This window comes from Dromaius novaehollandiae, chromosome 11 (assembly GCF_036370855.1).
Source record: "Dromaius novaehollandiae isolate bDroNov1 chromosome 11, bDroNov1.hap1, whole genome shotgun sequence".
Taxonomy (NCBI): domain Eukaryota; kingdom Metazoa; phylum Chordata; class Aves; order Casuariiformes; family Dromaiidae; genus Dromaius; species Dromaius novaehollandiae.
Window position 1 is genome coordinate 2,903,670 of NC_088108.1, and position 10,371 is coordinate 2,914,040.

The 10,371-nt window shown below is 48.1% G+C and overlaps 1 protein-coding gene across 4 annotated transcripts; it reads right to left on the minus strand.

Annotated features, from left to right (window-relative positions):
- Nucleotides 1–23: 23 nt before the first annotated feature.
- On the minus strand, nucleotides 24–6,432 carry LOC112987767 (uncharacterized). 4 transcript variants are annotated; one of them, XM_064518037.1, is made up of 6 exons: nucleotides 6,314–6,432; nucleotides 5,652–5,980; nucleotides 4,124–4,525; nucleotides 2,644–2,763; nucleotides 1,840–1,883; nucleotides 24–664 (listed from the first exon to the last, which is right to left on the minus strand). In XM_064518037.1, the coding sequence occupies exons 2-6, from the start codon at nucleotides 5,701–5,703 to the stop codon at nucleotides 398–400; spliced, it is 885 nt and encodes a 294-aa protein (XP_064374107.1). In that variant the 5' UTR covers nucleotides 5,704–5,980; nucleotides 6,314–6,432; the 3' UTR covers nucleotides 24–397. The 4 variants fall into 4 exon arrangements, with proteins under 4 accessions (XP_064374107.1, XP_064374108.1, XP_064374109.1 ...); XM_064518038.1 differs by having other exon boundaries at nucleotides 5,652–5,766; nucleotides 6,314–6,431; XM_064518039.1 differs by lacking the exon at nucleotides 5,652–5,980 and having other exon boundaries at nucleotides 6,314–6,431.
- Nucleotides 6,433–10,371: the final 3,939 nt, after the last annotated feature.

Sequence of the window (10,371 nt, forward strand, 5' to 3'; positions counted from 1 at the left end):
TAAGGATGACACCTCAGTCCAAATAATCTTCATATATTCTTTTAATATGACAAGACCATTGGCAATGAACCTGAGACACATGATTAAGATCCATTTAATGTTCCCTGTTACCCCTCCAGTTAAGGTGAGTCTATGGAAGTAAGCTTCCCATGGACCAAACTGATGATCTGCCTTTGTCTTATGAATCTTTCTCTTACGCTGTGTGTCTTTGTACTCTCAGGAAGTATCAAGAAGAAACTAAAACCAGCTCCTTCCTCAAATTTAAGAGAGACTGCAGATCGAGGCAAACTAAGGCATTTCCATACTTGGTAGCTCCAAATCCTTTACAACCTGCACTCACTGTGCAGACTAAGAGCTGCTGGAGTAAGAGCACTGAGGGTCACATCAGCAGAGACAGTCAGTGACAAAAACATCTTCTCCACTTTGAAACAGGACTATCTTTAGCGAAGTTCAAGGCTCCCACTTCAGGCAGCTCCGCAGTCGCTGCACAAGACGACAGTGGCCAATCTGGTCCTGGTGGATCAGAGAAGGTTGCGGACATGTACACAACCTCTGGTGTTGCTCTCAGCTGTGGCTGTTCAAAGTTGTCTCCAACTCTGGCATAAACAGTTGCTATATCCCTCATCATGGTGCTTTCCATGGGAGACTCCTCAGCATTTGAGACCTAGGTAAGTGCAAAGAAAACAGAAAAGATAAGAGCCTTCTCCAGAGGCTCTGTCAGGATCAGGCAGGGTATAGAGCTACTGACTCGCAGTAGACATGGAGAAGTTGGCAGCAGTAGGAGCTGTGTAAAGCTGTGATGGCTTTACATACAGATACATTACATGCACGGGTACACAGATTTGTGAGAGGGATGAGGAAAGCTTGGTTCCAGCTCCATCTACATGAAAGCAGAACTGGTGCAGCCTATCAAGTGCACATGACAGTTGCCCTGCTACTCCTCCCATGTATTTTGCCCATGGATCTCTCAGACAAGACCAGGTCCTGCCTCAGGCACAGTTTGCAGAGCAGACTAGAGAGATCTATGGACTCTGGAAACAAGGCTAAAAACCTTTGCTGAAGTGTTGTTGTAGTTCCTGAGACAGAGAGTATACAGTGGGGAATGTAGCCTCCACCCTAGCTATTTTTGCTGGAAAAAATCACAAAGCCTTTTTTGCCTTCTTTGTATAGAAATTACTACAGGAGAAAGCTGGTAGGATCTGCAAGAGAGACTCTCTGGAGTATCTCAGTACTTCTGGGTCATCTGCCAGCACCATGGAGTCACCTCCTATGGATTCCCAGTGTTGGGCAGAGAAGTGACTTGAGCCGTCTGACTGACGTCTCTCCCTTAGGTTTCTTTATCTCTTTCTCACTGCTTTATTCAAATTTATAAGATGTCAGCAGCATTTTTTCATGGGTAAAACCCTGTGTGAGATGAGTCCCTAGGTCACCCATACCAACCCCTGAAGAAGTGCTGTTGCATAAATTTATGAGGCTAGGAAGCAAGGAAGGATGATTATCTGATCTTTTCTCTCCGTTTAATCATTCTACCTTTTGTCTTGTTGCTGTTGGCCGAAGCTGGCTCCAAGCTTCTCAGCCATGAAGGTAAAATTCAGGTTGACGCAGGCAAAGCCTGAAGCTTGGGGTCTGAATGGGAGGGAGGTGGAATGGAAGCGAGCAGCTCGAGTCCAGCTGGGGGAAGGGGCAGGTGCTTTTTAGCCTTCCCTTGGAATAATGAATTAACTTCCTAATTTTATATTCACAACCTGGTTCTTACAGTTCAGTACATCTTAAGCAAGCCAGCAGTTAGCAGTTACCCAGCTGCCTGTGTCAAAGTGCTTTTTTATTTTTTTCCTGTACCTCTTGTTGTCCAGTGATTCTTGTTTTCTTCTGTTGAACTGCACCTAGGGAAAGGAGACTTACATTTTATTATTTGACAGACACACAAACAGTCTGTATCCTCCTGTCTCCTAGTGCTAGCGAACTAGGATTACTCTATTGACACTTTCTCCAGGGTTGTAATGTGGATTTTGCCTTTAGGATAGAGATTTCTGTAGCTACTTTCTCTAAGTACAAGGAAAATATCTACTTGGAACTGAAGAAATTTGTTTCTTGACAAATCCAACTGAAGGTACCTGCAGGGATGAAAGTTTTGAAGACATCACTGATGGAAGCTGTGGAGATATGTGTGTCTTCCTGGTTTATTTTATTTTAAAGTGGAAACATCCTCAGGTATTCTCTCTCCAACTGGAATTTTAAAGTAACTACAATAGTGTAGTCATAACTACACTTAGAGGATGCATTTTGGAGTGCATGAAATTGTACTTATTTTATAGAATAGGTATATTGCAGTATCTTGATTCTGGTCTTAGCACCAAAACATGTATGTTCTCCAGAAAACTGTTGTCACTGGGAGTGCAACAGAGCCATGCCATGCAGCTATTACGTTAAGCTGCATCACAGCCTTTAAATACAATCAGTGACTCTTGAAACTGAAGGAGGCAACACATTTCAGGGGACTCCTTATAGAAGGAATAATTTTGTAATGAAGAGCAGAACACAGGTCTCACCAGAACCTTCCACTAGCTTTATTCCCTAGAATAGGTCTGGAGGAGCTGGAGGCAGCAACTTCAAAGCATAAAATGCAGGAGCAGATCCACTTACCCAGGTGCCATATGCAGCAGAAGAGCAGGAATAGCAGAAGGAAGGAGATTAAACAAGAAGAAACTCCAATTATGTAGGTAGAGATCTGGCTTGAAATTTCCTTTCTTGGGTCATTATGGTCTGACATTTGAAAGAAAATAGGTGGTGTGAGTGTTTTCTGAAGGAATAGTTGTAGTCGTTGCAACACATTTTCCAGAGAACATGCCTTCTGAGTATAGTACTCTCCGTGTGACCAGAAAGCAATATAAGTAGATGGAGAGCAGCACTGTGGATGCACAGGTTAAAGCAAATATTTAATTGCAAAAAGCCACCCACATCTACAACCCATCTATGAGTTTCTTTTCCTGCGCTAACTGATTGCACATCTAAGCAGCTGTGTTGCCTCCGCTTTGGGCGGCGTGTGCCTTGTGGGCTGCACATGCTGTGCTGTGAGGGGGCTGCTGTAACTCTGAACCAGACACCACAGCCCTCTTCTCCCCTCCTGGAGCTAGTCAAGAAAATATTCTGAGGAATACTTCCATCCTGAAGCAGGGAAAGCATTTTCCAGTCCTTCCCACAGAACACAGAGATGTTTAGTGCTACGTCTATAATGGTTTGGAGTGTACCACGGTCAGATACTGCCATGCAGATTGTAACATTTGCTTTGTACACAGAATGGCAGCTGAGCTGTGGAAGAGTCATCACTGCAAATGAAGCACTGTTTCACACCTTGACACATGGCAGTGATCCAGACGAAACCAAGGAAGGGTATTGGAAAATTACTGTATACAAAGTCAGAACTATGTTGACCATGGAGAGTGTAAACCAGGCCAGGAAACAGCTGGAGAAATGGGGAAAAAACAACAGGCAAAGCCAGAAACAGAGATGGGTTTAATACATATCATCAAGACTGGGTGGCAACAGTGAATAAATAACGCAAACTCTGCCAGGTTACAGAAGGAGCCCATCCTGTCAGAGGAACCAAGGCTGCCAGCTTGCCTGACTTCCCTGCGATGCTATCTGCATTTTGTGTGTACATGAATAGCAAACATTCGGTATACTTTTATTAGCCCATCTGGCCACAGATTTATTCCTGAGCCCTTTATTCTCCCCAGTGAATATTGAATTTCCTCCAGTATAAGAGCCAGATCCAGCGGTTAGGTTTCTCAGCCCATTCCTCTCAAATGTTTTGATTAATATTAGATAAACATGAGGCTGGTGAAACACCATTACTTATTTAATGATAACCAGCTACACAGGAAGCCCTTATACTTCTGATTTAACCTAGCAAAAGGGGGCAGAATGGATTTCCTGCCATAAATAGAAGAGCTACTTACAACACCACATATGACATCCCTTGAAATCCTGTCTTCACCGCAGCAACATATCTCTTGGGGAAGCAGGACAAATATCCTATCAGCACCCCCTCTTCTTCCTGTATGCATTGCGAGGGCAGTTTACGTGATGTCTGTGCTGAGCACACTTTCACACTCACACTCACCTGGATTTTTAAGGCTGCAATGAGGGTTGTACACAGTTAAGGTGATGCGCCAGGTTTGGATCTGCTGTTTGAAGGTGACGCTGTAGACCCCGCTGTCCCTGAGCTGCAGGTCCCGGAGCAGCAGGGATGCGTTCTCAGGGAAAAGCACAACACGACCTTGGTATGCGGCGTGTGGGAAATGTTTTGCAGAGCAGTGCTTGGGAGCCCCCTCAGCACTCAGGGAGCAGTTCAGCACCGTGCAGGTGACAATTTGCTCAGAGCGGTTACTGAATGTCCAGTAAAATGGCAGTGGGAAGTGAGAGGAGCTGCTGAGTTTGTAGGAGACGGGCAGGAGCACGGACTGGCCCACAGTGCCATTGACCGAATCCTGAGGGATTTCAGCGATCAAAGCCAGGTTTTCTCCTGTAGAGAACAAGAAGAGGCAGATTAGCAACATCACTTCATCCTGATGTGTGAGAAGACAGACTATCCATTACTGCCTCTTCTCTTTTTCAAACACTGCCCAGCAGGGGTATTTTCAACACACTTCACTCCACCAACGCATTTTCTGCAGCTTCATCTGTGGAAAGCAGTTCTCAGTAAAATGCAGCCACCACATCCATACCTATGGATTTTACAGCGAGACCTGAGCTATCACAGTAAAGAGGGCTCTGTCCCTCCGGAGCTTGTAGAGGACAACTTGGGCTGTGAGTGTTGAGACTGCCCATGAGCAGGGGCAGCAATCCCAGTGAGGGCTGAAAAGCACAAGTCAGTTGGTCTTGGAGATGGACTTAACATAGCCAGGAGCTCCCAGCATTATTTTCCCCCTGGCATTGAAGCACATTGCACCATTTTATGGCCAGATGTACTTTTCTGTATATCTACATTTGAAGGTGCTGTCAGTCTTCACGCCTCCTCACCCCCACTTGGGGAAGGATGAGGCGAAGGCACACTCCACCTCCTGCTCTGCAGCAACTTGCGGGTGGAACAGCCTCTGCCAAGCAAATCCCACCAACAGCCTGTCAGGGACTGATGCCACTGCAGGTTCCTGATGGCACAAGCCAAGAGTGGGAAGGTTCCTTGTCCCCTTCCCTGGACACAACTGAAGAGGAGAGCTGCACTCAAACCCTCACAGCAGAGCAGGTCGTGGGTCTGGGAAAAAAGCTGTGAATCTAACCCACAGGCTTAGTTTCCAAGCCCATTTTTAAGAATGAACAGCATTTGTATGCTTGGAGAAAAGCTCCCTTCCCTGCACACTGGGATCGTGAATGTCTCCTTTCACGAGGAGCCACCTGAACCTTACCAGGTGCTGGGATGGGGAGGGCTGAGAGCAGTCTGTGGGAAAGAGCAGACCTTCAGGGCAAACACTTACTGTGAGTTCCCTGGATGGCTCCCCAGGGAGCTGTGACTCTGACCCAACCAAAGACAAGCATCTGGTGTCACTGCCTGTATTGCCCATCCACAGCACCACGCAGTATTTGCCGGGTTGCTCCCCTGTGGCGTACCACATCTCCCCAGGAGTTTTCAGCTCAGCCTATCCCAGACTTACCGAGGAGCAGAAGAATGGAGCCAAAGCTCATGCAGTGCCAGCAAGACAACATTTGCTCCTGGTTCTTGGAGATGCAGGTGCTGCAGAGCTCGCAAAATCTAAGCCCCGGCTCGCACTGCAAGGGAATGGAAGTTCTCACTGTCCAGTTACCACACCTCTGGCACGGAGTCACTAACCACCAGCTCAGGGGAAGTAACCACTCCGTTGCTCCAGCAGCATTGGCCAAGGTCTCTGCTGAGGCAGCAAGTGAACATCTCTGAAATTTTGCCTCAGCTTAGGAGGAAGTCGCTGACTCTTCCTTGGTCTCCCCTCTGTGCTGGAGGCTCTATCTGCAAGTGTGAAAGAGTTGAGGCTGTCTTCCTGTGCTCTGCAATAGCATCTTTTAAGCAGCTAAACGCCTGGACCGTGACCTAGGGAATGACGGTGCCTCGTGCCAGCGACCAGCCCCACTCAGCCCATGGGATCCCAGAGAAATGCGCCGTCCGCTCTCCGTGTGAGCCTGCAGACACACCCTGCTCCCTACTGATATTCAGCCAGATGAAACTGTTTGCAAAAACACCCTTCCAGAACTGGTAATCCAAGGAAAGTCAAGTTCATTGCAGAACAGTGGGGCTGTCTAAGTCCTCACTGGTTGCACCAGGGAAAACATGCAACCCCCTTACCTTCCCTGGGGGCAGGCATGCAGGTGGACAAGAGCTGCTGCCAGGTCCCGCTGCGAGGCACAAGCAGCGCCAGCACAGAGATCAGAGGAGGCTCTCAGGCTGCTGGAGGGAAGTGCTTCTCCCCGTGCGGGGCCGAGGGGGAAGTGCAGGTGTGACATCACGGCGCTGGGGCAGGCCCTTGCCAGCCGCTGTCTGTGCTCTGCTGCTGCAGAAATGGAGACTTGGACCTGGGAAGGATGAGCGTGACCTACAAGTCCAGGTGCCACAGGACAGGCCTGACTTGGAGACCCACCAGCTCCCTGCACCCACAAAACTGCTCTCATGTGAACACAGGGCTGCCCCGCTCTTGTGGCACCCGGATTTCACTCCCTCACTGTGTTCCCCTGATTAATAATCCCAGCACAGTACGTGCAAGGGTGGGAACTCGGCCTCTTGCACATGGCCAGTCCCCTGTAAAAGCACAACAGGGCAGAAGTGGAGCACCGTCTGCCTGTTTTAACTTTGAGTTGGTTACTGCTGTTCAGAGCTGACCCACAGCTTTGCGGGCCTGAAGGAGAGATTCGTGTCAGTGCTTGAGGAGCACGGCTGCAACAGGGCCTGACGGCTCGTCGGGCTGGAAACCCACAGCTGCAAAGTCACCACAAGTCACATATCGGTCCAACCTCCTCTCTTTCAGTCACGTTCAGGGGAAAACTTAGAACAGTTTGTAGCACACAGACAAGCTCTGGAGTGCCACGTGGTGCCCATAGCAGTCTGTCTGGGAATTAACATTTCCAGATCAAAACTCTACATCTAATTATTACAACTGAGCTGTGGTAGGTTTTTCTTTCGAGGCTTGCAATGAACTGACTCTTACCCAGTGCAAATCAGGAGGGTCTCCACGAAAACTGTTGCGCTGACCTGATTTTGTGCTTGGTGAAGACTGGACATAGTTCTTGGGACCAACAGAGCTACTGGATGGTGAGATGAGGAGCAAGAGAGAGAGGGCAGAAGCACAAAGCTGGAGCAAAGCAAGAATATTTGGTGATCTGTAGCTTCCACCACAAGCCACTTTATTCTTTCTCCCGCAGAGAACAATCAGTAAATAGGCATGAAAAAGCAGCCTGTGTTTCCTGACAAACCCACCCTGAAGAGCCTTTAACACTTTAGGCTTGCCAGAAGCTCTGGAAAATTATTTCATTTCTTGATTTGCTGCTGGAACAGCTCTAAGTGACTCTGCAGATCCAGCCTGTATTTTGGGAGGAACAGGCTGTTGGAGGAAGGAGTATTTATTTGCCTGGAGGAAGGGGTGCTGCTTAACAGGAGATAGGAAAGGGAACTGAGCTGTAAGAAAAGTTACTTGATTGAGGACAAACAAGGAACCTTAGTGGAATGGGAAGTTCATTAATGTAAGCTGTCATCTGAGAAGAGTCACGACTTTTGCACAGACCTTTCCTTTCCAAAATGTATTTGCTTCACATTTGATTGTGGGGAGAGAAAAGGCAATTCTTTATCAGATTTTCCTCTGATGGAGAAGGTCAATGAAGTGGGAAAAGGCTTTACTGAGCAGGACGTGTATGAGCCCTGCAGAGCTGGACTAGCTGTGAGACGCAGGGAAGAGCACAAAAACTCGGTGACGGTGCTGGGCAAGACAGGCTCCAGTGATGTGAGTTTTACATGCATTTGGGCTTAGCATTGGGTGGGTGGATGGAGATTTGTAGCTACCTTGAATTTAAAGTGGGCTGCAGACACCTTGGGTTTGAAGAGAAGGTTCCTCACCACTGTCAGTCCACGCCTGCGTGGGCAGAAGTGCAGAAAACCACTGGAGGAGGAGTTACAACAAGTGCTGCTTGTCATGCAAGAATGAAATGAAGGCTGCTGACCGTGGGCAGGGGCAACAATCCTGATGCTGGCTGGAAAACACAAGTCTCTGCCTCAGAGATGGTTTTTCTTCTCTTCCAGGAAAGGGCACGGCCTGGGCTGGACCAGCTGTTATGAATTCCATCGCAGGGGTAATTTCATGATTCCCAACACATATCTGACACCAGAGAAAGCCAGCTCAGATGTATTTTAACATCATGAAAATGCAAGCATAAGAGTTCTTTTGAAATTACAGACATCTTGCAGTTATCCTTCATGGGCTGTAGAGCGATAATTAAAACAGCACTGATATAATGCAACCGTATAGGTAGAAATAGTAAACATGAGCACAATAAGTGGCTGTACTGCGTCATATTGATAGTCCAGCTGTTTCACTGCCTTCTCAGAAAGTGGCTTTGGCAGATGCCTTTCGAAGAGTCTGTGAACCATGCTGTGACACATCCCTCCAAATTTCCAGCAATTTGTGATTCACCACCAGCTGTTTCCCCTCATCATATCAGCTCATGCATTGTCTTGATTCAGGTTGCTACGTCCCTTTCAGTCTGCCCCATCCCGGACTTAACAATGAGCAGCAGGACAGGGCAGAGGGTCCAGCAACTCTGGAGGGAGGTCATGTCTCATTTGTCTCAGCAGAGGCACAATCGTGAGAAGCGGAGCATCCATACTGGCCTCAGATTTTGCATGGATACAAGCTTACACACTTCCTAGCCATTTTTTGCATCTCATCTGTATCTACAAGCTCTGGGGCATTGATTTTTTAATCACTCCATAGTCCTGCTAGAGTCTGGCTGCTGGCTCCAAGCAGGTATTTCACATGGACTAGGTGAGATGCTTAAATCAAAAAATAACTAACTAGTCTCTACCACAGTGTTTCTGGTTAATATACTCAAGGACATTTTCACAGTGAAATTTCAAGACATGTTTAAAAAATATCTAATGATCTCTAGTAGGCCCCCATGCCAAAGGGCATGTTATTGCAGTTGGTGGCATCAGATCTGCAACAACCTGCACGTCACATGCATCCTCCCTTCTCCCACTAAAAAGGGTTGTTTCTATCACATAAAGCAGAACCCTTGCACCACACATCACAGGACAAGATGATCCTGCCCCAGGACAGCATGTCAGGGTTTAGCAGTGAGCTGGACAAACCACGGATGTGTACTGAAGGTGTATCACTGCTCTCGCAGTCTCTATTCCCATTTTGCTCCATTTCTGCCAATGTGCTCTCCACATCTGACACCACGGTTGCAGACCTAGATGAAAACAAATGGAGAAGATAACCCAGACAGGGTCTTCTCCTTGAGGAAGCTGGATCACAGCGTGGATGTCCTCTCTTCAGCTGGCAACTGGGCAGCTTCAGCTGACAACCTGCAGCTCTTCCAGCACCACCTTCTGTCTTGGGCTGGAACAGCAGGGCCAGGCTTGCTGCCTGCTCCACAGTAAAAGGACGGTATCTTGGGGGTGGCAGATGACACTGACATCTACAGCCACCAAGTGTGATGCAGTGATGCAGGGCAGAGGATGGACCTGGGTCTGGAACCCCAGCTCCACAAACCCTACGTATGGCCAAGCCGGCAGAGACACAGGAGACCTGCTGTAGCCCAGTGTACAGTGCTGCAGGACAATCTCAGAGGTGCTCTCCGAGATCTTCCCCACCGGCCTGCCAACAACTGCTAGCCTAGGCTGGAGAGAACAGATGGATTTTTAGACAGGGTGCGGGGGCGAGGGGGAAGGTCTGTGTAGGCAAAGGGTGGGGGGAGGTGAGTGGAGATTCAGCATGCACATGGAGGACTGCAGAATTGCAGAAGGACTTTTCAAGGGCTGTGGGACAATTTGAGGAGGGAATCGCCCCTTTTCTCCCCCTTTTTCTTCCTCCCTGGTCCATATTGCTTCTCATGACTGCTCCTTCTCTACCACCCTGGGATAAAAAATCTGCTCCGTCTGGGATCACAGATCTTCCTTCTCCTGTGCAACACCCCACTTCCAATTCCACTCACACGGATGCTCCCCAACGTGCAGGAGGAACTGTTAACACTTCTGCTTGCTAAAGAAGAGAAGGAGAATGACAGGCCAAGAGCCAGACCACTTTTAGGCTCTTTCCTGTGTGGGAGAACTGGAAGAATAGAAGTGGCAGGGACAAGGTAGAAAGGCAAGGTGAACTTTGGCAACCAGGACTTTCCAATCCAGCTGGTGCCAAG

Coding starts and splice junctions, on each gene's coding strand:
- LOC112987767 (XM_064518037.1), bottom strand. CDS start 5,703: ATGTTGTCTTGCTGGCACTGCATGAGCTTTGGCTCCATTCTTCTGCTC. Junction 1,884..2,643: donor CTGCTGCATATGGCACCTGG/GTAAGTGGATCT, acceptor TCCTTTCCCTAG/GTGCAGTTCAACAGAAGAAA. Junction 665..1,839: donor GAATCACTGGACAACAAGAG/GTACAGGAAAAA, acceptor GCACTTACCTAG/GTCTCAAATGCTGAGGAGTC.